Source organism: Falco rusticolus, chromosome 7 (assembly GCF_015220075.1).
Source record: "Falco rusticolus isolate bFalRus1 chromosome 7, bFalRus1.pri, whole genome shotgun sequence".
Lineage (NCBI taxonomy): Eukaryota > Metazoa > Chordata > Aves > Falconiformes > Falconidae > Falco > Falco rusticolus.
This window is the reverse complement of record NC_051193.1, coordinates 51,866,890-51,892,828: the sequence shown is the minus strand read 5'-3', so window position 1 is coordinate 51,892,828 and position 25,939 is coordinate 51,866,890. Positions and strand designations below refer to the sequence as shown.

The 25,939-nt window shown below is 43.6% G+C and overlaps 1 protein-coding gene across 5 annotated transcripts in view; it reads left to right on the top strand.

Annotated features, from left to right (window-relative positions):
- SMOC1 (SPARC related modular calcium binding 1) overlaps positions 1 to 25,939 on the top strand; it is a 134,841-nt gene that overhangs the window by 92,529 nt on the left and 16,373 nt on the right. For all 5 annotated transcript variants that reach the window (XM_037395273.1, XM_037395276.1, XM_037395272.1 and 2 more), the window contains exons 8-10: positions 16,165 to 16,357; positions 17,254 to 17,336; positions 20,873 to 20,978. In XM_037395273.1, the coding sequence (XP_037251170.1) occupies positions 16,165 to 16,357; positions 17,254 to 17,336; positions 20,873 to 20,978 (382 nt within the window). The remainder of the gene's footprint in view (positions 1 to 16,164; positions 16,358 to 17,253; positions 17,337 to 20,872; positions 20,979 to 25,939) is intronic.

Here is a 25,939-nt window from a genome sequence, read left to right as displayed (position 1 = left end):
AATTTCTGTTGTTCAAACAAGATTATTGTGGGTGCATGCTACAAATAGAAAATAAAAGATCTGGAAAATTCAAGACTTCTGTAGGAGGTGGTTTCTATAGCAAGCTAAAAGGAGATGTGTGGTTCATCTGGCTCAGCTTTACTGATTGCCCTGACAGACCCTCGTTTGCTGTAGGATCTCATTAAGTGACTGGGTTGCCAATTTTTAGGCCCAGATTTCCTCATTAGGCGTTATAAATATACAGCCATTTCTGTTTCTTACACTGAATTATTGATACCAAGAAATGCTGCCTCTTCAAAACAGGGCTATGGTTTAGCTAATATTAGGTGAGGGCTACTTTAGTCTGTTTCTTTCAGCCAGTGAAGCCTAGTCCCCTGGTTTGGTACCTTTCATCCCTTGTCATACATGTTAAAAGGCAATGTAGGGCAGGTGGGATTGAACAACAGAGCTGGAGTGTATAAGTATCAGTTAAAATCAGATTCTCCAAATGTCCAAAACTCTGCCTTGGCTGAAGATTATGAAATAGCTGTCATGAGATAGGCATGCAGAATTAGGGGATTTTTTAATTGCTTTTGGCTCTTGTCACCTTAAAATATTAATGCTCAGCACATTTGTGATTTTTCATTTATTTCTAAAGGGTTAAGGTAAGTTTTACTAGTGCAAGATTGGATTTTTCATTTTGGTGTTTGCCTAGTTTTCTCTCTGAGCTTGCACTTACTGTCTTGAAACAGATACAGCCTGGTATCCTCTTGCAGCAATTTAATGGGATCACTGAAATCAGAGGTGAGAACAGATCTAGTAGGTCATCTAATCTATGGCCCTAGGGCTAGTGAATGTGTGAAAAGCAGCATTTTTCTAGTGTAGCATAAATGCCTTAGGCAATAAAGATTTCGTTTCTTCCCACAGGTACCTGCTCTGCTGTCTGAACTCAGTCTTAGGATTTTACTTTTTGTGATACTCAGCCTAACTCTTCTTTTATTTCTGTTCTTCTTCATTGGTCTTGAGTTCTTGAAAGCCTGCCCTACTCCTTGGGGTACTGAAACACTTAACCCTGATAACTCTTCTCCCTGTGGTGGTTATGTAGCCCTGTCCTTGGCAGTGAAGTCCAGTAGATACTATTGTCTGAGGGCATGTGCTGCTCTCTAATCAGCACTGACGTTGGACACCTTGGACAGCTAGCACCATTGCTATATCAACCATGAGGAGAATTTAAGAATCGCTATATGGAGACATATTTGCTGTCATTGTCTCTGGTCAATACTAGACTTCAGAATGAACCGACCACCAGGTAGCTGAGCATTGCAGAGCTGGTGAACACCCTGTGTTGCAGCCTGTATCTAATAAGGCTGCATGTGAAATCTGAGTGTTCCACCTTCCATTTAGGGCTGACAAACAGGAGAGGTCCTCCTGAAACAGTCCTCTCTTTTGGAGCATTTACATTTTGCTTGGCATATGTAAATACTAAGAAAGCTAAGGATCAGAGAAAGCAGAGTGACTCTAGCCTGGTGATTAGAGCACTTGACCCAGGCATTTTGCCAGTGAATTTTTCTAGGCTAAGTAAAACAGCATTTCTATGAGGGTTTGCTAGCGCTGTTACCCTAGCCTGCCTTAAAGAATTAAATGATGACAAAATCTGTTTCTCAGTAGGGTGAGATGAAGGTTCAAATCTTCTTGGCCAGAGGCAGGAACCAAAGTATGAACATGCTCTAACATCTGGACTGTAGAGTAGCAGAGAAGTTACTGTTTTCTACACTTACAAACTAAGTCCTCTGCCTTTATGAATCTTAAAAGCCCAAAAGTAATTTTCTCTTTCTGGGGCGATTGAAAGGTCTAGATCAACACAGTATTTTATTTGTTATGGCAAGATGACAAAAACATTTTTGATGTTTGTTTTGAATTGATTTTCACCTTACCCAAAGATGCACACCCACGGGTGCACACAGATGGCTACCCCAAACTATTTAGCACTGCCTTCTGTGACATGTCATTTATTTTTAACACACAGAGCAGGAGGTGATACAGATGAGACCTTTGCAATGGCTATTCTCTAATCAGCATGGGTGGGAAACATCTTTTCATTCTACTTCTACTGTTTTAGCCTCCTACTTTCCTACCTTCTCCCCCCGGCCTCTTCCAGCCTGCAACAGTCCAAATGATTATTTTTTTACAGTTCTTAATCTAGAGAAACACTTGATAATGTGTTCCACTTCCAAGAAAATAGATCTGATGGCTGCCTGTTTGGGAGCACCCCATCTCCACTGAGGAATCCATGGTTGTTCCTCATTTCCAGAGCTGGGTTATCTCCAGCTCCAGTTGTGCTAGTTAGTGATTTGGTTTTAGTTAGCAAGAGATTCCAGCCTGTATCCATCTTACCCTGACAACTTTTAAGAAAACCACAGAGTGATGTAATGAGCTCATGCATGGAAAAATAAACAGCTCTAGAGAAACCAGCAGTAGCAGCCTCAAGTAAATATTCTGCAGTCACTGGGGTTTTGAACATGACGTTATTTGAAAGGAAGAATGAGTAATATATTAAGGTTAGCAGCTGAAGACAGGTTTGTGTGTGCATAGTTTAAAAAAAAAAAAAACCAACCATTTTGTTTATTTCAAAATTTTGCTTGTTGAATGGGGGCCAACTCCATGTGACCTATACTGTTCAGCTCTGGCGCCCAAGTATCATGCCAGCATCTCATATGACAGTTTTCCAGTGATAGAGCTTTCTGCTGTCAGGAGATCTTAGTGGACAGAGTATAACTGTAAATGAGTTTTGAATACAAGAATGGTGGTGGTCACAGTTCTTTTTGTTAATTGAAATCACTTGGGGCCCAAACTTTAGGGCTTCTCAAAGGGAGAAGGAGCTTGAAAGGTACATGTCTGTATATACTTTTGCAAGAAGCAGAAACACATCCTGTCGTCCACCCCAAAGGGAGTCTGTGTACTCTTGGGTGCAGTTTGACTCCAGAGATCTGAACAGTGGGGTGGGATGTGATTATATCAGATGTACTACCAGGACATGCATTCTCTGATTTGTCTGTGTTCCTTCTTTAACTTTTTTCCCGCTTGCAGAAAAAAAAAAAAAAAGGCAATAAAACCCACATGACACCCCAAAATAGCTTCTCCTTTCTAGTACTTTGCCTAGGCAGTGATACCATTTTGCTGCATGCCTTTCTTAAGGATCAGGGAATAGTGATTGCTCCTAGGGGGAATGTACTCATGACATGTTGCCTTAGCCATGTGGAGTCTTTCTAGGATCCTATACATTAACAAGGAGCATGCTTTTAAGCCACCTATATTGAGAATCAGTGTAGTTCCTCTTGAGTCAGATTGTAAGGGCAGGGCCTGCTGCTTTGCCCTTAAAAAGGATTATGGCAGTTTTGGTGGGATACACCAAAAATAGCTAAGGCTAGACAAAAGTTTGATTTGTTATTAGGATGTTCCTTTTTAGCAGTGAGGACTAACCCCCAAGGAGCTTGAACACCTGTATTATTTTCCAGAGTGAGGAGACAGTGCACTTATTTGCATTGAATATGTAGTTATTTGGAGTTGGAACAAATTTCTTTATGCCTTGGAGATGTGGAACGCTGCAGAGACTAGGGAGCTACAGGTACATTTAGATGAGGCTTTTGAAAAGCAAAGCACTTTTTTGAATGGGGACAGTTTCTCACCTGTCTTAATCCTGTCTTCTCAGCCTTATTCATCAGCTGTCTTGTCCTACCCTCAGCACACAGCGTTCCCTCCCTTGTTATTTAAAGATATGTGAAGCCATGGGCTTCTGCTACTTTTCTCCTGCTTTCTGTTACTACTAAACTAGTTGTGCTCGTTCCAAACTGACTGGCTGCCTCTCCATGCCAGTTGTGTTAATGTTCTGTCTAAATGTCTGTTACAGGCTGTTCTCCAAAATCTGTGGCTGGTTAGTGGTAGTCAGGACACCAAGTAGAGGAGATGGGTGGAAGCAAAAGTTGGTCTCACTTCAGCAGGAAAGCAGGTTGAGAAGGAAGGAGTGTCAGCCAGGTGCAATTGTGCTTTAGTGGCATCTAAATAAGATGTGATGGTGGCATTGGAATTGGAGAATTTTGGTGCCTGGGAATGACATCCTAATGCTGACTGCATCCTCTTTGGTGGACATTTTGATGCTTCCATCTCTTCTGGGCATAATACTTGGGAGTAGTGGTTTTTGAACTTCCCCGTAGCTGAAGCAGAAAAAAGAAGAGTCAGTGATGATGTCAGGAATAACAGTTCATGGGAGGGAACCAATGAGTCAGAAAGCTTTTGCCTTTCCTACTATCTTCTATTATTCTGTTCTTCTTGGCTCTTGTCCTACATCTTGAGTCAGTGCCTCCCAACACGGTGCTCCTCTGATCTGTCAAAACCATTGGGCTAAAGTATGTCACTTTATTGTCCCATCTGCCAGAAATATTTACCTTCAGACCTTTGTATTAGTCCTCCCACCTCTTCTTTTTTGTGAGGATTTGTTTTGGTTTGGTTTTGAGTTCATTTTAATTTAGGTTCTGTCTTGATATCAAATGAAGCAATCTCAGGAGAAGTGCCTGATGAGTATGATATGAAAACTTACTAATTACATTGCATTTTCACAGCAGATCTCTAGATTCTTGCCTGCTAAGTTCCTGCTTCCTTGCAAGCCAAAATGTGATGTTTCACCCTTATTTTCTCTCCCTTCTTTCCCTCTGGCTCTATGTGGTTCACTCACACGTTCCTCTCTTGGCTGCTGTTTAGGAGGCCTCTGTCTCTTTCTCCTCCTGAAGGTTTGGGGAAGGTACAATATATGTGATGCTCAAGTGTGATTCTCCCACAGTCTCAGTGTGTGTGACAGGTGTGGTGAAGAAGGGAGTACGTAGGGGAGAGCAGAAGCAGGGAGGATGGAAGAATCTAGGACCAGGACCCTTCCCAGACAGCCAGCAAACAAAGTAATAAATAACATGCCACTGGGGACTAGTTAATCTGCTCTATGAAAAGGTGCAAAGTATACAAGTGGGAAAAATAACATTGTATAATAATCGGCATGCAACCATAGGTGTTAAACCGTATGCAGCTAGGCAAATAAATGAAGCTCCCCCTGAGTGCTGTGTGATAAATCATTCCCAAAGAATTCAGTCACTCCCCCCTCCTTATGCCGCAAAGAAAGAAAACAAATTACTCCAGACATGGAGTCATAACTCTTACTCTACAGTTGCCAGTTAAGGTGAGTGGACAGGGGGCGGGAGGAGAGGGGCAAAGATATAAGAAGCTGGGGTAAAAGGGGAAGAAAAACAACCCTAAATTTAAAATGACTGAGGATTTGGAGGGGAAAGGAAATAAGCTCCAGCAACAGACATTACCTGGATATATAGGGACAAATGGAGAGTGGAGAGGTCAACTTGATGCAGTTTGTTTTGCTTCTTAGCAGAAGCTGGTTCATATTGGAGAGGTTGCATTGATTAGCTGAAGTAATTCCTTAGCAGCAAAGTGCTCCCTTGCTGTATGCAACAGCAGCCTTCAGCACAGGCTTGTATGTGGATCTGCACTTCAGACGTCCATCTGAACGTATGTTGATGCTTGCAGATAGACTACATGTATTGACTCACCTTCTCGCCTCTCTTAAAATTTCACAAGAAAGATTATAACAGTTCTAAGGTGCCATAAATAAGGAAGGGCTGTTTCAAAGTAATGGCTTGACCTGTGCTCCCAGATTCCCCCTGGAAAATGTTTAGACTTCAGCTTCTCCTGAAACCAAAAGCCCTGCTGGAGTTTGCAAGTGATTCTCAAGGAGACAACTGATGAAAAAAAGGGTTCAGTGGTACACAGGTCAGTGTTATCCCTAAGAGTGTTTGCTGCCCCCAGCATTGTCCAAGGACACAAGGCTGTGAGGCAGCAGAGTTACATTCTGCAGCTGCTGGAAAACCCTACTCCTTCCATGGAGGCTTGCTGCTTCTGATGCCAGGCTTAGGGTGAGGAGGTTCTCTGCTTTGGTGGGTCTTGGAGATGGAGTAGATGATAAGAAGGGAAATGTGTAGGGCCCTACACGAATGTACAGTTTGTGGAGCAGCAGCATGGGACATTTGAGGAAAATGTCATAGAATCATTTAGTTGGAAAAGACCCTTAAGATCATTGACTCCAATCATTAGCCTAACACTGCCAAGTCCACCACTAAACTATGTCCCTAAGCATGATGTCTACACATCTTTTAAATGCCTCCAGGAATGGTGACTCAACACTTCCCTGGGCAACCTGTTCCAATGCTTGACCACCCTTTCAGTGAAGATATCTTTCCTAATATCCAGTCTAAACTTTGCCTGGTGCAACTTGAGGCTATTTCCTCTCATCCTATCACTTGTTACTTGAAAGAAGAGACTGACATTCACCTTGCTACAACCTGCTTGTGTGTCAGCTGTGTCCTCTTTACTTTCAAACTGATGTCAACAGTGTTGTGAAAGTCCTGTGTATATTTTGGAGTCGTGGGGGCACGAGTAAAAGCTACCATCCTCATGTTCCGTTTCTCTTCATGGGCATCTCATTTTTTGTATTTTGCCAGACCACTGAAATAAGAAAGTGGTCAATGGGAACCAGTGAGTACATTTTGTGGTGCGGTTCAGGGGTGGCTTAACTGTGTGCTTTTCAGGCTGTTGAAATGGTTTGTAAGTAGCTGGAAAGACTTCTTGGTAGAAGGTCCCAAGGGTTGCCTCTGAATAGTCAGGAAAGAAGGCTGAACCCAGCCTCAGATCCCAACAGATGGGAGTATGTTTAAAAAAGCAAGGCAGCGTTCATTCTCCTGGAACGTGTTAGGGAGGTAGATGTGTTAAACTGGCTACTCTCACTCTGGGTGAGTGCACGGCATTTTTCTGGTTTCACCACTTCATAATGCAGGGAGGTCTGTGATTCTGCTGGTGCCATCAGTCTCCCACCTCATCTTAGGCTTATTGAACAGCCTCTGATAGCACAAAGCTATCATTCTGTCTGGAAATGGTACCCTCAGAATGCATGGGGTGCTATAGCTGGAGGGCCTGTTGCCTATGTAAGTTCTCTGCAATTCAGAGAAATTCTACTGGGAAGAACAGTAACCTCATCTATAGTGTCACTCTGGAGTCCTTCCTTTGCCTTTCAGCCCAGTTTGTGGAAGGAGGGCTACCTCCATCTCGTGACACTGATGGAACAGAATCAGTTTCTCTGTCCTGTGACTGATGTCTGAATTCCATATGTTACATCGTTGAACTTCCAAAGCCTGAACATTCTGCACAGACAGCTGGCTCAAGCTAAATGTCCAAGAGTGAGTGCTAGCACTCCTGTCAGAGGCAATTCCCTCTGCCTCCTCATAAAGTGCTAAATATTACAGGAAAAAGCTGATCTGCCATAAGATTCATCACACTATAAACCTGTTCCTCTTCCTCCCTTTTACTCACTAGCAATAGCATAAAAAAAGAATGTTACTGTAGTTAGGAAGACCAGTTTGAAATACTTTTTACCTCCCTGTGACAGTTTTCAAAAGCTTTCTGTTTGGTGTCTGTAACTATACACTTACAATCCTGTAAAAATAGTGTGCTCGTATATTCCAGCCAGCAGAGGTAGGCAAGTCCTCCAACAATTGCTATGCTACTTGTTCCAAGCACATTAAAAACAGGTGTGGAAGTGAAAATAGTTTCCCAATAATTTTAAGGCTCCAGTGGAAACACCTATGGCTTCTCATTTTATTGAATAGCATTCCTCAGTGTGGAAAGAGTGCAGTGAGAAAGGAGTACAGGGAAAATGAATGAATGTGTTCAGAGACAGGTGGCTTATCTCAGAGCTAGATATGCCACGAGCTAGCAGTGCTTAGAAACTATGTGAAATGGAAAAGAGGAGTTGGAGAAGAAAAAATGCAGACTCTGTGAAAGTTCCACTCAAAATCACAAAGATAGCATCTAATGTTGAAAGCTGTTCTACTGCTGAGGAGCTGTCCTGATGTGAAGAACTGATGTAAAGAGGGCTACGTTTTGGTGCCAAACTTTCTCTGCTCAGATTGTGCAAACTGTCATTGTAATGGTACTGCACAGCTACAGCTGTCATATAGAATATGGAAGCCTTAGGAAAATCAGACCTCAAAATCTGGAAACTTAAACGAGATGAAATATCTTCAGGATTTTAGACTGTGTTTGCAAAGAGGTTGCCTTAGTCATCTAGGATCTGCTGGAGCTTCTCAGTCTGTGTGAGGCGAGTGGAAAAGACCTGAAGAGATCACATAGGGGTTTTTTCCTCCCCAACTTAACTCAGGGTCATATCCAGTTTACAGCAGCTCTGATGCATGTAACCTGTTATAAATGCAGCGACAGGGATCCCACTGCCTCTTCCAATGAATGAACAGTTAATCACCAGGAGTTTTTTGTATCAAACCTAAATCTCCTTTCTCCAAGTAAACTGACTGCTACTTGAACTACCCATGGTGAAGAAAAAAAAAAGATGTATGACCATCCTTTTTTTTTTTTGTATAACAGCTTTTATGTCTCAGAAGACTGAATGTCATCCCTAGACTAAACAAATGGAATTTTTTCAGCCTTTTCTCATAGATCAAGTTTCCTAGACCTCTGCCTGTTCCCTTTGCGCTCTCCTGCACTTTTGCCAAATGGTCCACCTCTCCGTCAAAGTGTGGTGCCTAGAGCTGGACACAGGGCTCATTTAAAGGCTCACCAGCCCTTAGTGTGTGTTTCTTGTGTGAGGCCCCTGTCACTATGTCCCACAGCTAGATTTACCTGTTTTGATTTTTTTTGTTGAATGTCATGAAGTTGCAGACTTTTCGTGGTCTACCTAAGCTCCTGACCATTTTTTTCCAAGTCTTGCTGTCTCGCCAGTAATTTCCTCTCCATGCACTGGATTTCTCCTTGCTGGTTGTTATGGTTTGTACTTGTAAGTTGTGATCATGCTGATTTAAAACCATTTGTCAAGATGACTTTGAATTCTTTCCTGAATTTCAGTCTGTAAATTGCATGCTATGTTCCACTAGCCAAACTGGTCATTTAATTTGGTACAAGACACAAGTCTTACGATCACTTTCAATACTGAAGATCTGTTTCACAGAGAACTTTTGAGACATCTCCTCTTGGAGCGTGTTTTTCTTAACCTGCAGTGTTAGGCAACTATCTCATACTGTACGTAGTCTATATTTTCCTCATTTTCTTATAAAAATGACATGACTTATACTCTAATGAACCAGAATTTAATCAGAGCTCTGTTAATGTGTTGTGTACAAGCAGGGAAATATTTGCATTTTTTTCTTCAGAATGACGTACTGTAGCCATAAAAGAAGTATTGTTCTCTTTCTGCTATCCTTATAGCTAGTCTGGCTACAGCTCTAGGAGGGCTGGGACTGTGTGACTGACTCCTTGAGAGATGTGGTGGTAGAAAGAGTCCAAAAGCTGCCTGAAGGGCAGCTGTGTTAGAATTGCAGGTACAGGTAACTTTCAACTGGTGGGTTTCAAGATGCCCAGGCATGGAGCTTTATTCCTCTGTGGTTTGGAAACCCTGTGGAGCAGACTTCTTTCCTTGCTGGGTAGCACCCAATGTCTACAGGTTCTGCAAAGTGAGCACAAGTTGTCCATCAAAAAGGCCTTTGGCAAGTTCACTGTAATCCCTGGGACAGTGCTTCCTTCAGCCATTCCTCCTTATTCCAAGCTAGAGGGTGGATACTGAATAGGCTTCTTAGCACGTAACACCGGTGGGAGTACAGTGCAGCTCTATTGCTTTGAGCAGAAGGAAAATGGCAGGGGAAGGATGAGTTCCTGGATAGCTGAAGTTTAATGAGCCACTTGGAACAATGCATTTTTTAAAATTGTAAGCCACCTGTTAAATCTTTGCATTGTACTTGTTCAGCACTGGAACGTGTAGTAACCTCTGCTTCCTTTGTAGCCTATGCCTTGAGAAATGAAATTGAGTGAGTACCAAGGTAAAGCAAGGACTGCTCAACTGGTACAGTGTGGGAGCACCTGCAAGGTTTGTTTTTCTCTTTACCTTTACATTAGCCAGAATACCATGGAAAGACCACGGTCCCAGACACAACAGGGTGGAGCGGGTAGCAGCACTGATGACTAACAGAGGTGCGGAGAGATTTATGCTATCCCCATGAGCCGTATTTGCTCAGCTGTTATTGTGCTCCTAGTAAACACAGAAGGGGTTGTTTCCCTCATTCCACCCACATCTCTGCTCGGGGGATAGGCAGTTAGTGCCTATTCACCACATTGCTTTGCTAGTCCTGCCAGCCCTTGTGCATGTGCGTACCCAAGGCTTTTCAAATTCTTTTTCCACTCTGAGGTGGAAGGGATGCAGATTTGGGCTGCTAATAGACCTGTGCTGAACTTTCTCTGTGGAATGAGGTTGCACTTTCTGCCCACAGCTTTTGTAAGCTCCATACTGGGGTGAGACACCTGTTCTCCCAGAGTAGACCTGAGTCCTGTTCACATTAGAGCTCCCTTGTGCAACATAAAAGCAACTCTAAACCAGTGTACATGCTATGATAAAATAACCAGTTCAAGGCTCCTCTTCTCTGCCAGAGCAGTGTAGAGACAGGCTAAATAAAAATGAGAAATCAACCCTGTTCTTGAATTAAGCTTCCTTGGGAGACAAGCAAATAGTTTCACTGAGAGGAAGACTGAGGCACAAAGACACAGCCCTCACTTTTGGGTTGGCACAGGATGTCTGTAGGAACTTGGCACTAAATGTCCATACTGTTGCCTTTCATTTGGTGCTGCGTTGGTTCCTTACAGAGGGGAAAGCTGGGAGTTGAACAAAAAAAAAAATTGGGAGAGGCATGTGTTTGGTTTTTTTGAAATGGTATTTTGAAGTCAGGTCCCTGTTGCAGCACTAACAATAGGGATTGGTCAAGAATTCTTCAGTAAAAGACTTTTTCCTACCCTTCTGATGAATGTTTGTTCATTAAAACTGAAGCTTTTTGTGGGAACTCCAAGGGAAAAGTTTCCCCAGTCCAGATAGAATTTCTGGTCAAAAGAAATGAGAGCAGAAAAGAGAAGAAAATCTGGCCTGTCTTGCATAGCCTGTAGCTCTGGAGTTAGGCTATTCACATAGGTTCATTGGGGCTGGCAGAAGCAGAGGGAGGTCTCTCCGGGGTGTAGAGATCTTTCCAAGGTGGTTGGTTTTGGTCACAGTCTCTCCCTTCCTTTAATAAGAAAAAAATTGGATGCAGAAGAGCAATACTAAAAAAAACCCTATCTAATGTGGTTGGATGGCAGATCTTCTTAAGTCCCACCCTAATCATCTACAGCATCCTTGCAGCCCTGGTGATTGATGCTTGGTCCTTCGGCTCAAGTTAGCAGTAAGAGTTGTTACGTGTCAGGAGGCAGCTGGGGGAGGCTGCCTTGTCCCCAGAGCAGCACGCTGGCTGCATCTAGCTCTGCAAGCTGAGCATGAGAACGGTTAAGCACAAGCCTTTGGTTAGATGCTGCTAGATACCCTCTCTTCTCAGCTTTGTAAGGTAAACAAACACCCCATCTCTTTAATAACCATCTAATTTATTAGACAGTTGGATGAGTACCTTACCTCATCCATCACTTTTATTTTTATTGTGCAAGCACTAGATGTATGTTTGAATGTGTGTACATAAGGGACCAGGGATGAGAGACCTTTTTATGAATCTGACCATGTATTTCTCCGAAGGCCATTACTAGGGGAAAATTGCTGCGTAAATAATGTACAACTGCAGATGTCCAAGCCTTGTTTTCCTGCAATAGCTCATGGCTTCAGAGACACTACTTCTAAAAATGTTTTAAGGAGTGGTAGAAGCAGTCAAGAGTAAGAAAGAACGAACAGCATTTTAGAGCTGAGCAGTTAAGGTAAAATGGATATTTCTGCCAGTGATTCCCTCCTTTGTGTGTGTATGCATTCCCTGTCGTTTTTTTTTTTTTTTTTTCCTGTCATTGGATTTGCTGTAATCTAGATTTGCTGTCTCCCGAAGGTTTCACTCCCCAGCAACAGTGAATTAACAAGTTTTACTCAGCTTCTTTGCTGATGGTTGTCTTAAGTCAAAACAGAGATGGCAGAAAACAGGGGAATGTGACAGTGCCTTTAAGAGAGGAAAAAAGGGTGTAATATTATGGTTGGTCCTAGGAGGGCTGTTTGTGTCCCACTGACTTGGTGCCTTAAATGTTCTTCTCTCTCTAAATGTTTAATACAGGGAAAGAAGGAAGATTTTTTTCTTTATCTTTCTGTGCCTGCAACCCCCATTAACTCAAACAGGGAATATGCTTTTAAGTACCTTGCACATATAATAAATATATGCTTCTTTCTTAGATGACAGCTTAATTTCATAGCTGGCATTAAACCTTCTAGCTTGGCTATAGGATTTCACTATCCTCCATAAACCTGGCCTTGGCAACAACAGCAAAGTTTCCAGTAAGCAGTCTGACTGGAACAGGCTGACTTCAGTGTCCTGGAGCTGGGATAGCATTTGATGGTCCCTTCATTACCCATGAGACCATCTTTCAGGGTGACAGTGTATGCAGTTCATGCCAAGTCCGGTACTAGGGGAGCCGATGGTATGAATTTCCCAGCTGATTTTTCTGGCTGTTGAAATACACCCCAACTGTTAACATTCACATTTATTTTTTTAAGGGAATTAAGTGCTGTTAGAGTGGTAGCCTGGAGGGGAGAGCCTTTCTGGGGGCTAGTGCTAGTCAATATGCTCTGCTTAGTAGCCAGATGTTGCTGAAGGAACTTTCCACAAGGCAGGTGTGAGAGCCTCCCCTTAGTTTCAATGTGTTTGCTGTTCTGATCCCCTCTAGCTCAGGGAAGGTATGTATGGTGGATCCAGAAAGGGTTCAGAGAAAGAACTGGGGCAGGTGAGACTCTTCAGCATGTAGGAGAGACAAAGCAGGAGTCTGTAAAGCTGTGAGAGGCAGGGAGGGAGATGGCTAACTGTTCACTGTTTCATCCTCCAGAACAACTAGGGTCAGCAAACAAAACTAGTTGGAGCCAGGTTTAGATTAAACCAAAAGATGTGCTTTGTTCCACATGCAACACGTAGTCAAGCCACAGAAGTAGCTGCAGGATGTTGTAATCAATAAAAGTTTATGAGGGGAGACATGGCAAACTGATGGAAGAGAAAAAACATTGCTACTCGCTAAATGCAGACTTCATGTTTGTGTCCACAAATTTCTGATCCGCAACTGGTTGAGACATGAAATACATGGGGGAAAGAAGTACATGCTTCTCGTTCCTCTGTTCTCTAAGCTGCTGCTTCTGGCCACAGCTGGAGGTGACCCAGACAAGTTGGGCCTTTGGTTTGCCCCAGTATGTCTGTTTTATGTTCTTCAGGATGTAATGGGATAGATGAGACTTTCATAGTGGCTACTTCTAGATGTATGCTAGAAATGAGAAAAATCTGATCTCCCTGCTCTTTCAGTTGTACTGCTGTCGTTGCTAATGGTGGGCCACTAAATACCGGTGTCAATAGCAGATTTTGCATCATTGCATCTGTTTGATATCAACGGAACAAAACCTGTAAGATTGGTTTCACTCAGCCATTAAACACCCTTCAAACAGGAGTGACTACCAATTAGTTCTGTATTCTGGTAGTAAATGCTGTAACTATTCGAGTCTCACAAATTTCTGTTAATATGTGCAAAGTATGTTTTGCCATTTTTTATAGCACAGTACAAATGTGTAAGTATGTACGTTTATTCTGTGTAATTGCATACCTAACTGCAGATGTATGTAAAATAAGATATTAAGTCATTGAAATACGTTTATTCTTTTTCTCCTTCTTGATTTCAATAAAGTCACATATTTTTTTGTTCTGACACACAAAAAAAATACCACTTCATTTTTTTCAGAGTAATTTTTAGTGCTAGTTTTGCAAGACTCAAAGGACTTGAGAGATCTTGGCACTCAGGAAGCTTTGGGGGTTTAGATAGAAAAATTCCTGGAATGTAGTTGTCTTCAGCAGAAGGGGTTTTTTCTTTTGCTTATTATATACAATGATGGTAGGGAATTCTGCCCCTGTTCTTGCTTCCCCAAGCTGCATGAAGGATCCTCCTCACCTGAGGGCCAAGGTGTGAATTGCTGTCAGCAGATGGCGGTTAACTGGGGGCCCCTCATGATGTAAGTGGTTTGTTAAGGAGCCTGCAGGCCCCTGGCTCAATGACTTCTCTGTCCACATACAGCTTGGGAACGGTCACAGGGCCGTTTTTTTAAATGTGAAATCTGTCAGCAAAGTGAAGTCAGCTTAAATATCAGCTGAGGCTTGAGCTCCCTTTCAGTTTTTGTTGACTTTATCCCCTCCTGCTCCTTCCTGATCAAGTTTCTCCCTGCTTGAGTCAGACTTGCCGACACTTAAAAGTTTTTATTCTGTGTGTTGGCTGTGTGGGTTTGTGTGTGGCAAATTCAGGTGCCATTCATATTCCCAACCTCAACAGCAATCTGAAATGCTGAAGAGAGACAGACCATTATGGGGCTATGGGGCTCTTTAGCTGCTACAGTTCAATTAGAAACCAGTAAAAGTGCTTCTGGTACCCAAAGCATGCTGTACTTGGGTGACACTGTGCAGACCTACTGGAGTTTTTTTTGTGCTGTACCTGCTGCTACCAAGCTGAGGAATTCTAGCTGTCAATCAGCACCCCTTCTGTTCCCCAAACACGGAACAAAAATTACTCTCTGTAGCAGAATTTATCACCAAAATGTAAGATGTAACTGATGGGGTACAGGCAGGCAGGCAGGCAAAATACACAGAAACAGTGAGCGTGTGTTAGTTGTGTGCTGAGCCTGTCCTGAGGGCAGGATGCTGTGGTCATGCTGTGTCTGCTGGCTGACTGTGCAAACATCTGCAGGTTTGGGATGAACCTGTGGTGTCATTGCCTGTCAGTGCTAAAGCATTTTATGTATTGAAAGCTTGAGGGGATTCTTGGCCATGGCAAGGAATTTCAGATGTTGTGGCTTATTTATAAAAAGAAAAGAAAAACCACAGTAAACTGCAAAGGAAAGGAAACCTAGGCAAGGAGAGAACAACTGTTTCTGCTTCTGTTTTTTGTCACTCTCCCAAGGATAAAATTTAGGAGTTATATTGCTGTCTTTTTTTACCCTACACTTAGACATGTTTTAAGTCCTGTGCTGAGCTGCCTTGACTGCTTTCTGTCCTACATGCACAGGTTTGGTTTTTTTCTATGTAATACCTTCAGTAGTTTCCAAAATTGAAATAATTTTCCTACTCCTCAAAGGGTCAGAATGTTTGGAGACTTGTAATAGAGAACTGTTGAGCCAAATACATCTTAATGTCCTGTGGGTACTCTGTGCATCTCTTCCCCCTTTAATGGCTGGTCCATGTAAGAGGCAGCGGGTCAGCACCCATCTGCAGGCAGTGGTTGAAGAGGCAGTGTTAGGGCCAAAGGTGCCAGGCTGGCTGCAGAAGCCACTTCTGGGCTTCTTTCTGTTCTTTGGTGTGTGCCACCTGTGTACACTGTTCTCTGGTTGATGACATCTTGAGAAATAACCTTTTCTGTGTAATAAGCTATTAAGGGACAGGGTCCTACCTACCCTGCAGTGGGGAGCACTGTTGGGTGCCCTCTGTTTTCCAGGTGAGGACAACAGAGTGTGCTAGAGAAGTGAAGGCAGTGAGGGTAGAATGGGATATCTCATTCTGTTGCCTGCAGGTGTGTGCAAGGTGCTGTCTGCACTGCATAAGGGTGTTAAAACATAACCTTCTGCTCCTCTTGTGATCGTGTCAGAGAGATGCTATTGAGAGGGAGGAGTGCGTTGCTGTCTGGAGAAAGAGACGGTGGGACAGGGCAGGGTGTTTGCCTCCTTTGTTTAACTGGAAAATACAAGTCATAATTTAGGGTCTCTCAGTATGGGAAAACATGATCTGGGAAATGCTTACCCCATGGCTGCAGTAATAGTGAATTATTGTTATCTGATAGTTCTGTTCCAAAACCCAGATGAATGGGAACAGTTTTTCCTGCTGCTCCTGGCTTGCTGGGCACTTGGCAGTCAATGTCTATAATCCATTGTAGGAGGAAGCTCTCAACCTGGAAGTCCCTGAGTCCCTAGGGATGTAGACGTGCTGGTGTTTGCTGAAAAGGAAACAGACACAAAGTTCTCCTCATGTGAAGGATACCCATATCCTGCTGAGCTGAGGAAGGTGATCTTGATTTGACTTCTTTTTCTCCACCCTTTCCAACCTCCTTCCCATCTTCCAGAGAAAGTTCACTCCTGTGACCAGGAAAGGCAGAGCGCCCTGGAGGAGGCCAGGCAGAACCCCCGTGAAGGCATCGTCATCCCCGAGTGCGCTCCTGGAGGGCTCTACAAACCAGTGCAATGCCACCAATCGACTGGGTACTGCTGGTGTGTCCTGGTGGACACAGGACGCCCCCTGCCTGGTACTTCCACTCGGTAAGAGCTGTAGGCCTGGTGAGATACCTGCCTGGAGAAGATGAGATATAAAAAAATTCTGTTGCTGTATCAGATAAGTTCTTACTTCTAGAGCAGTCAGCTCTGTACTGCCTTCCTTTGAGCTAGCAATGCCTTATGTGATGTTCCCTATTGTATGTTACTACGCAGGTCCCTCTATGTAGGGGTTGATGCCTAGTGACTACTGCCCTTACTTTCCCCTGTGTTAAGTATTCATGCAAAATAACCTGGTTTTTCTCTGGCTTGCAGCTTTTGGGTGGCAGCAGGAACCAGGGCTTTGTTTCAGGAATACAGATCAGGGGCATAAGCAGTGAAAAGACAAGTAGCTTTGTTGCATTATCCTCTGCTTTATACTACCATGCTGTAGCCACTTGGATCCTGACCAGTATGGACATAGAAGACTGTTTGGATGTGTGGTGTTAGATTTTAAGCCAGTGATAGATTTTTCTTTAAGTTCCTCTGTAACTTAAAACTACCTGGGGAATCTTTTCTCACTTGGGGTTTGGAAACAAATTGTAGGTTCTAAAAACAGGCCAGTAGGAGTTGGGACCTAAACTCTGCTAGATACAGTGGTTCTGCAGAGCATGGACAGCTTTGAAAAAATGCTCAGCATGTGCCCACAAGAGCTGGAAGAGAGCCTTGTGCTGTTTGTGGGTTTGGGCTGGTAGCTAGTACTAGACTTCAGAGTACGCTCTTCTATCTCCCTCCACTTCTGTTGCTGACTGTCCATAAGCAGATAGATGCTTGAGAATAATATTTCCTCTGCAGGTTTATTGGTTTCCCCTGCAGTAAGCAGATAAGACATGACCCTTTAGCAACCACCTGATGACACTAAAGCTGTATCACATAGTTTAGCATCTGCTGTTCTCCTTTTTCAGCTATGAGACCCCAGTGTGTGAAAGCGATGCCAGATCGAAGAGCACAGAGATTGATGATCCATTCAAGGACAGAGAACTTCCAGGTCAGAGAGGAACAAGATCCTGTCTCTGCCTTCTTCCCTTGTCTCAACTTGGGACTCTTAAGAGGCCGAGAATATTGTTGAGGAGATGGGGGATTTCCCTCACCGTGCATGTTTTATCGTGGGTTTTATTCTGTGTTATTTTGGATCACCTCCAGTTTCAGCAGTGAACTGGAAAAGGCTGGGAGTGTCCTGGGGGCCAGTTTATTGCCTGTTTGCCCTTTGGAAACATGTCTGGGATCAGAATTTTCAGGAAAGAAACCTGGATGCCTGTAGGTTCCCTGGGGGAAGAATGGGCTCAGCGTTAAAAGTTCTTCAAAGCCTGGCCAGGACAGGATCCTTTCCATTTAGTAGGGCTTTTGAGCAGCTTGGTGCTCCCCGAGCAGTGAAAGAAGACACAGCTGTAATTGTCAAGTGCATCAGATGGCTCCTTGACACTGCATGGACCAGGCAGAGTGGCGTTCCTGATGAACTAAGGTCCCTTAACTAATGCTGGCTCCTCAGCTGGACTTTATCCCTCATTTTCTGCCTGGGACCTGCTTTATCTCCCATTGCTGCTTGGTTTATATTCTGCTTTCCCTTCTTAACAGAGTGAAAAGCCATAATTTACTGTTTGCCTACTTTGCTTCTGCCAGGAAGATATGCTGGGCATAGGTGTCTGTGCAGCTGTTAAAAATGCTATCCTACCTGCCTGGGAGCTGTTTTTTCCTTCCCGCTGCCTTTCTAAAGAGCAGAGTGAGGGGCCTTCACTTTAGAGGTCAACCATTGCTCTCCTGGGTAGGGGCTGACTGCTGGAAAACAGAAGCTACAGTGGGTCCGTCTCTACCTTGAGGGAGTGGTAGAGATGGAGAAGTCTGTAGAAAGAGCTGGTAGCTCTGGATCTACTCCATTTTCTCCTGGCCCTTTCTAGGGCTAGCATAAAGTGAATTGTCCCTGAGCAGGTTAGCAAAATAAATGAGATTTGTTCCAGGTTTGCCTTCTGCGTCTCATAACTCTCCTCCTGCCAGCTTCTGATGTTGGGCCCCGTAGCTTTCTGCTTAGCAACTCTGCCCTCAGCAGAGCTCTACTCTGCGTAGCTCCTTATTTTCACAAGTCACATAGAAATTTCCTATCTGCCTCCCTTTCACATTTGAATGAAATTGGCCAATTGGTTCAAGTATTACTTTGGGGGGTAGAGGGAGGGAAACCAGCTAAATGATTGCATTAAGGCTCATTTCTGTAGGAAATCACGCTAAAATAGAATAATCTTACTTCCTTTCTTTCCATCCCCTTCTCCTCTTCCTTTACTGCCTCTCCCTGTACTTCATGCCTGCCTCTGCAGAACTCCTCTGTGAAAACCCTTTGCTCTTGGGTTTTTTCTTTGAGACTCTCTTTCTGATCTCAGGATGATAGAATGGTTTTGTTTCCCTTCTCCTTTCCCTTCTGCACTGCAGCTGGACAAGGGGATGAGAACTGCTTGATGCAGAATAGGACACATGATGCTCTGTAGCATAGTGGCCTGCTCCTAGCATCATAATCCAGGAGAGTTCCCCTCTCAGCTCAAGCCACATTTGTGTGCCTGAGTAAACTTTCATCTCTGTGCTTGGCTGCATTGGCTAGCATAATGGTTCCTGTCACTGAAGATATCCTTGTCTATGGAGAGACTTTATCCTGGTTTACCTGCCATGGTAGGTGCTGTGCTGCATGATCTTTTGGTGCAGACTTGAGGTTAGTCTGATTAGCTACTCTTGTATGCAGAAGTTCACTGGTGAGCCAGAACTGCAGGGGGTGAGAGAGGATTTTATTTTTTCTGCTCTTCTTAGCACAACTGAATTTTAAGAAAAAAACCCTGCTTTAACTTGAGACTGATCATTTGCACTCAGTTCTGTAAGGGGGACCCCATATGTTATTCCTCTTCTAGAGGTTTGCCCATTCTGTGCTGAAGGCAGTATGCTTCTTGGCTGGTGTGAAGAGACCCTGGCAGAGGCTGAGGTGGGGGAGACATAAGTCCAGATCCTTGCACACCTACACATACCCTCTTCACAAACTGTGTCATGGCTGTGGCCAGAAGAAAGAAAGAAGGAAGGAAAGTGTTGCTTGCACATAGCAAATGGCAAGCTGCTAATTCCTGCAGACGGTGAGATGCTGAGGCCCCAGGGACATGACTTCTAGCAAATGGTTTTTCAACCTTCTCATTACTGCAACAAAAAGCTCCTTTAAGTGAGTGGTCTACTCTGGCTGCCATAGCAGCTTACCCGTTACAATGCTGACATTTTCTGGACCATGTGCCAAACGAGTGCTGAGGGGTGTGCGTGTGTGTAATGCACATAATATGGAGACAGGCAAGGGACTCTTGGTTAGCTATTGCAGAGAACAGAGCCTGTAGTACTCCAAAGGAGGGAGTTTTGTCAGATCAATTTGCAAGCTTCTTTCAGCCATCAAGGGATTACAGTAAGTTTCTGGTGCTCTGTTTGGGCTACACGTGCTTCCCTGGTTGTCTGAGAAAAGCAGGAAGTGTTGACACTGCTATATGCTCCTGGGGGAGGCTTTCTGATGTCTGCTGCCTTAATCAGCTGATTAATTGGTTGTACATGGTGGTTTGGGGCAAGAGAAGACGTGAGGGATGTAGTGATGGCTTCTCTATCACGTCAAGAGAAGACAATAGGATGTGAGATGATGGGTTGAAGTTAAGTATGCTCATTCTGTGGTACGCTAGAGCCTACAGGATTAATATGGTAGTAAATGAAGCATGATTTTTCTCCTTTAAGAAGCAAGGAAACAGCATAGATTACCTCATAATGGTGAGGAGATGGAGAATTTCGTCTCAGCTGTGTCATAACAGGCTGGCACCGTTAAGGACAGGAGGCTCTGTCAGTCTGTGGTTATGATGGTGGCAAACTAGACAGCCTCAGCACTAAGTAATGGAAATGGTTACCAAGCTCATCCTCAGCCCGCTTTGGCCTGCTTAAGGCAGCAGTGACTGAGGGTGATTACCACGGGTTGACTTAGACTGACGTATTTCCCGTGCAGTGTGATCATGCAAAGAACTGAATTATTGTGGTAGCTGCTGGCAGGCAATGCTCTCCGTGCCTGAAGAGGAGAGTGCAAGCAGCAGTCCTCGCTTTGACCCATGCTTTGGGAAGCTTTAAACTGTCAGTTAGGACCTCAGAATAGCCACATTTGCAGAGGAAGATGACCCAGGAGGTAATGAGCTGTTTTGTAAACTTCTCTGCAAGTGTCACCATGGGAACTCCTGTCTACAGGGCACTTCCAGCACATCCCTGTGGTTATGCTGATGGAGAACTGGGAGAGGTCATAAAGCTAACCACACGGTATTCCTGCCAGATATTGTTGGTGATCCTGTTTGTGCCTGGACAAAAGCTGCAGGACAAACTGCCACACAGAGAAGCCTACTGAGGGATTCTTCTGCCTTTCCTTAGGGACTGTGATGATGGCTGCCATGTAACAAACAAAGGAGGTTCTGGCTGATCCTTGCTGAACTGGGGTGGCAGACCAATCCTATGTGTACTTGCACTAAACCTGGTCTTTTCTTTCTGCAGGCTGCCCAGAAGGGAAGAAAGCTGAATTTATTACCAGCTTACTTGATGCTCTGACTACAGACATGGTACAGGCTATTAACTCAGCAGCACCTACTGGGGCTGGGAGGTGAGTCCAGAAAGCACTCAGGCTGAATGCTGCCAAGGTGGCTGCAGAGCTGGAGTGCTCCTGAGGTGGGGCAGCAGGGAAAAGCGTTGCTCTGGGCTGATTTGGGTTCCTCTGGGTTGCTGGAAGAGGAGCTGAAGCTGCATCTTCAGAAGCTGCTCTGTCCTGTCATCCTAGCCTTGCCTCCCTCCTGCCCCTCCTCCCTGGCAGCTGCTGCGCCATAAAGGTTAGTATAGCCCATTTGAAGTGTGAAATGAGAGCTCACTGGGAGGAAGTGGCTTGTTCTTTTGTCCCCTGGTGCATTAAAAGACCTAATAAAATGCAAATGGATTGAAGGAGACCGTGTGGCCTAGTGGCTACCACAGGGAGTGAAGAATGCAAACCCGAATTCTTGGCAGTACTAGCGCTGTGGTTTTGCTGTGGGGCTGCAGCCAGCCTGCCGAGGAGGAGAGGAGCAGTTTTTCACGGCCCTCCCCTCTGACCAGCTGCCTGTTCATCCCTCTTGGAAAGAGCAGCAGGTCAGGACTGTTGGAAGAGGTGGGCAGAAGTTTGTGTTTCTGGGGGACTGGAGCAAAGCTGAGGTCTTGTCTCCCCCTTCTGCTTGATAACAGCAAATCCCCTTTAGCACTGCAGCTGCAATGCTGGACAGGCAGGACAGGCCATTGAGAACAGACTGTGATGGGTTTAGAAGAAGCGCTGTATTGCCTTTGCTAGTCGAGGCTTCTATGGTTCTGGATTCCCCCGACTATAAAAGGAGTCAGTGCTAGTTTAGCACACAGGGGTGCCACAATGACTAATGTGCTCATGTTCATAGAGGTGCAGAGATGAAGGAGGTGCCTCTGTGCATGTGTTACTTCCATAGGTATTGCTCCAATATGAGAGTAATGCTGATCTCCTGCTTTCCTCTTTCAAAACGTAGAAGAAAGCAGTGCCATCTTTAACTACTCATGGCAAAAAACTTTCTGGGTGGCACCTCTGTGCCCCTTGGTTTCAGTATGGATTGCTTGTGAACCCATATGGTTTTAACTTTACATTTGGATCTGACAAATCAGGCCAGCGGCTGAGTGCCTGCACGCTGAATATTCTGTAACCCATCAAATTAGCAGTATATGCCTAGCATGTCTGTATTCATATAAACAGGATGAAAAACGCCCCAAGGATGGGAAATACATCGTTCTCTCCCAGCCATAAGCATTCCAATGTCAATTCTATCTAATTTGCATGGTTCGAATGCAATAGGTAGGGGTGGCAGGAAGCCCTGAAGAGTATTTGATATTTATTTGGCATCTTTGGCACTGGGACTGAAACCCAGCCAATGTAATCATCACTCTTAAAATAAAGCTTAATATAAACCAATGTTGTAGAGACCAGAGATGTATGCCCCCACTGCACTTCTATAAACCAGCAGGCTTGCTTCCTAATGTTCCCCAAGCTTTGTGTATTTCTCAGCTTTCAATAGATGCCTTTCTAGTAGAAGTTTTCACTGGCCAGCTCTTCACACAGTCGTCATGATGATTTATTTTCAGCTCCAGTGTCGGCAGCCCAGTTGCAAGGGGAAAAAGAAATCTTTTAGCAGGCTGTCCTTTGTAAGGTGAAAGACTGCTACCACCCAAATACTCTGTCTGCCCAGAGCCACGATTAAATTCAGGAAACTGCTCTGGCATAAACTTCCATGTGCATCAGCTAGACTAAGCACATACCCCCAAAACCAGGCATCAAGCTTTTCCATCCCACCATGCCATGATGGGACCATTTATTTTTTTGGGGGAAAAAAAAGAAGGCATTTTAAGGAGTTTCTGGTACTTACATAAAAATGTAATCAGTACAGCTTTCATTTCGTAAGAGTTTGCAGGGCAGCTGTCTCTGCAATGAGTCCTGCTTTCCAAGTTTCTCAAGGGGAGGAATGTCCTCAGTCCTCTCTTCAGGAATATCTGAAACTGTCTGGGTGACCTAACTTGACTTTGGCACTGAAAATGAAAGCTCTTTTCCAAGACAAAGGAATATTTTACCTACAGGGTTAATCATAGGGCTAATTGATTTCCAACCTCAACAACTAACAAAATACTGGATTTATGACAGTGCTTATCCTTGTATCTCCCTGGCCCAGGTTTGCTGAGAAGGTCAGATTGAATAGGAAAGCTAGAGATCTGGCTATCTGATTTTTCTTAATGTCAGTCATGTCAGTTTTAATGTCTTAATGTCAGTTTTCTTATTTGGGAGACAAGCTTCACTTACTGCAGGCTCTTCTCCATCTTTGCCATAACGATGGCAGAAGGGATTCTCTATTTAAATACGCAATGGTTCCCTCTGTAGCCTCTTCCTGTTCTTTACAGTGTTCAGTATTTCATCCTCCCTGGCCTTTTTTAGAATTTAAACAAATGCATCCAACGATCCAAGGTAAATCGTTAACATACCACCAGCAAAGCTTATGCCTGTTGCAGGGGGCAGGCCAGGCAAACAGCAAGCCATGTCACTTGGCCCCGTATATTGTCTCATGTATTTTAATCGACAGGAGAAGCAGCAAGCAGGAGTTCTAGGGAAGGGGGGGGATGTATGCTTGTTTCTCCATGGCAGCAGAGAGATGGTACTGGCATACAATGTCCTTTATTATAAATATTAAAATACAGGACCAAACACAGAGAAGAGCCTTTCTAAGGTGCCGAGGACTGAAAAAGCCTAACAATGGGAGTCTTAAGGAGCTCAGCCTTCCTTACGGTATTAAAAGAACCAAAAAAAAAAAGGTTGAAAGATGATTTTGTCTAATCTGAGTATCTCCACAGGGACAAAAGCTCTGCAGGCTCTTTAGTGTAGCAGGGAAGAACATGATTAGCTGAATATAAACAAACTAGTGATCAAAATTTCTTTAAAGCAAGGGTAATTCTAAGGCAGAATGAAGTCATGAGGGAGGTGGCAGATTCCCTCCCTCTAAGGCTTTCATCTTAGGCCTGATGCCTTTCAGAAAGGCTTGCTTTAGTCAAACCTGAGTTACGGTCCTAAGAGTAATTTGATTCACATTCTGTCAGTATGGTATATAGGAAATCAGATTAGATTACCCTGCTGCCTTCAGTCTGAATCTGGATATGCAAGTGAAAACTTTTTGCATTTGCTGTGTGTCTTCATTTTCAAGATTTTACCTATTTATGCTGCAAAACTATCTGTGGCTTTGCAATTGATGTCAAGATTAGCTTTTTTTTTTTTTTTTTTTTTTTTTTTGCGTGGGGGGGAAGGAGCATGAGGAGAAATGACAAAGATCTGCATTTAAAATACTACATAGAGCTATGCTAAATTGCACACTTTATACTTGGCACACACAGAAACAATCTAGTAGCAGCAAAGTGAGGCTGTACAACTTGGATTGCTGCAGGCCATGTAAGTAAAACCTGATAAGACTTTTCTTTTTTTATTGGGCATGCTTAAAACAACCTTGTAATCCCTTATAGGTCTTGTCTCGTTTAAGCAAGTTCAAAGCTATTGACTTTAATTGAGTTACTCTTGCTTTACAATAATGTAAATGAGATGAGAACTTCCCTTCCTCGTGGCCCTGGTTTATATTACAGCAAAATAACCAAGTAGACTTCATTTAGACTTTTGAAACAGAAAATCTCTGGTAAAATTCATTCTTAATTTTAAGTTTATGTAATAACTCCAAGGCACATCTTGTTACTGTATGTTTTCAAAGTAATTAAGAGAGAGCTTGTAGGAAATTGCTTTATTAAACCAGTGTTTGGTATCCTTTTTGAAAAAAGTTGAGAATGTTCATGTATAAATCCTGTATAATAGGAGCAGCACTTTTTAAATTTTAGACTTCACTTTAGTGCTTTTTAGTCCACTTTCTAATTTGGACATATTCATATCACACAGGGCCTAAACCAAAATAGACCAAAGGGGATCCTGGCCTGTGTTTCCCTGATCCAAGAAAATCTCTTTGGTCCCTGCCAATTCCAAAATGAATTTTAGTTTCCAAAATGTGTGCACTATGGCTTGTAATGTTATCGGCAAAAGTATTACTGCCCGATGGAATTTAGGGTTAAAAGGGCAGCTTACAACAGCCACCCTTATCATGTAACACAGCAGCTGTGTCCTTCATTTTAAGTTGCCAATTATTCCCCATGTAATAGCCCTAAAAAGTACTTCAGAAGATTGCCCCCGAGGTTCCCTTTCATGCTCTAGTTGAGCAGTTTGAAGCAGGCAAGCACAGCTCAGCACATCTCCAGGGTGTTCTGAAGCCAAGCCATGTTTTAATAAAGATTGACACTTCCAAACAGTTCAGGGAAGTTTATGCCCAACTCCTGTTGCATTTCAATTGAAGTTGGATACCAACTTCTCTTTGTGCTCCTATGGAAATTCTAGCCTAATTAACCATACGGGAGAGTTCATGTAAGAGGAGGATTTTTGAACAGTCAATGAGGAGTGAAGTGAGGTGATTTTTAAACCTTCTAAATTATTTATCCCACAATCTTCAGAAAAGTTGTGTTCAGAATACTGTTTCATATGCAACTTATCCAGAGGAGAAGAAGAAACTGGATCTGTAATGGGAACCTAAGTTTCAACTGTAGAGGAATTATGCATTCCCTGTAATGAATTTGGAGTCTGTAGTACCCTTTGGTTTAGTCTGAGCACAGCTTAGGTTTTCTGCTGACTTCTTGATTCTTTGGCTGCAGGAAAGGGAGAATAATAAAACAAATACAGGATCCTTTTGCAATTCCGTTAGATTAATCCTCTTTGATTCAAGCCATGTTCCACCATTACAGCCTTTAAAATAGACAACTGCAAATAACAGCGAAAGGAAAGTAAGAAGTGGAAGCAGAGCAAGAACAATTGTGAATTTTACCTCAGTTTGTTAAACTCGTCGCTTTCCACCACTCCCTGTAGCCACCTTGGTGGACATCATCAATGCTGTCATGGGTGTTGACTGTCACAGGGCCAGTCCTGTCATTTCTTCAGCTTTGCTCTCATCCATTCAT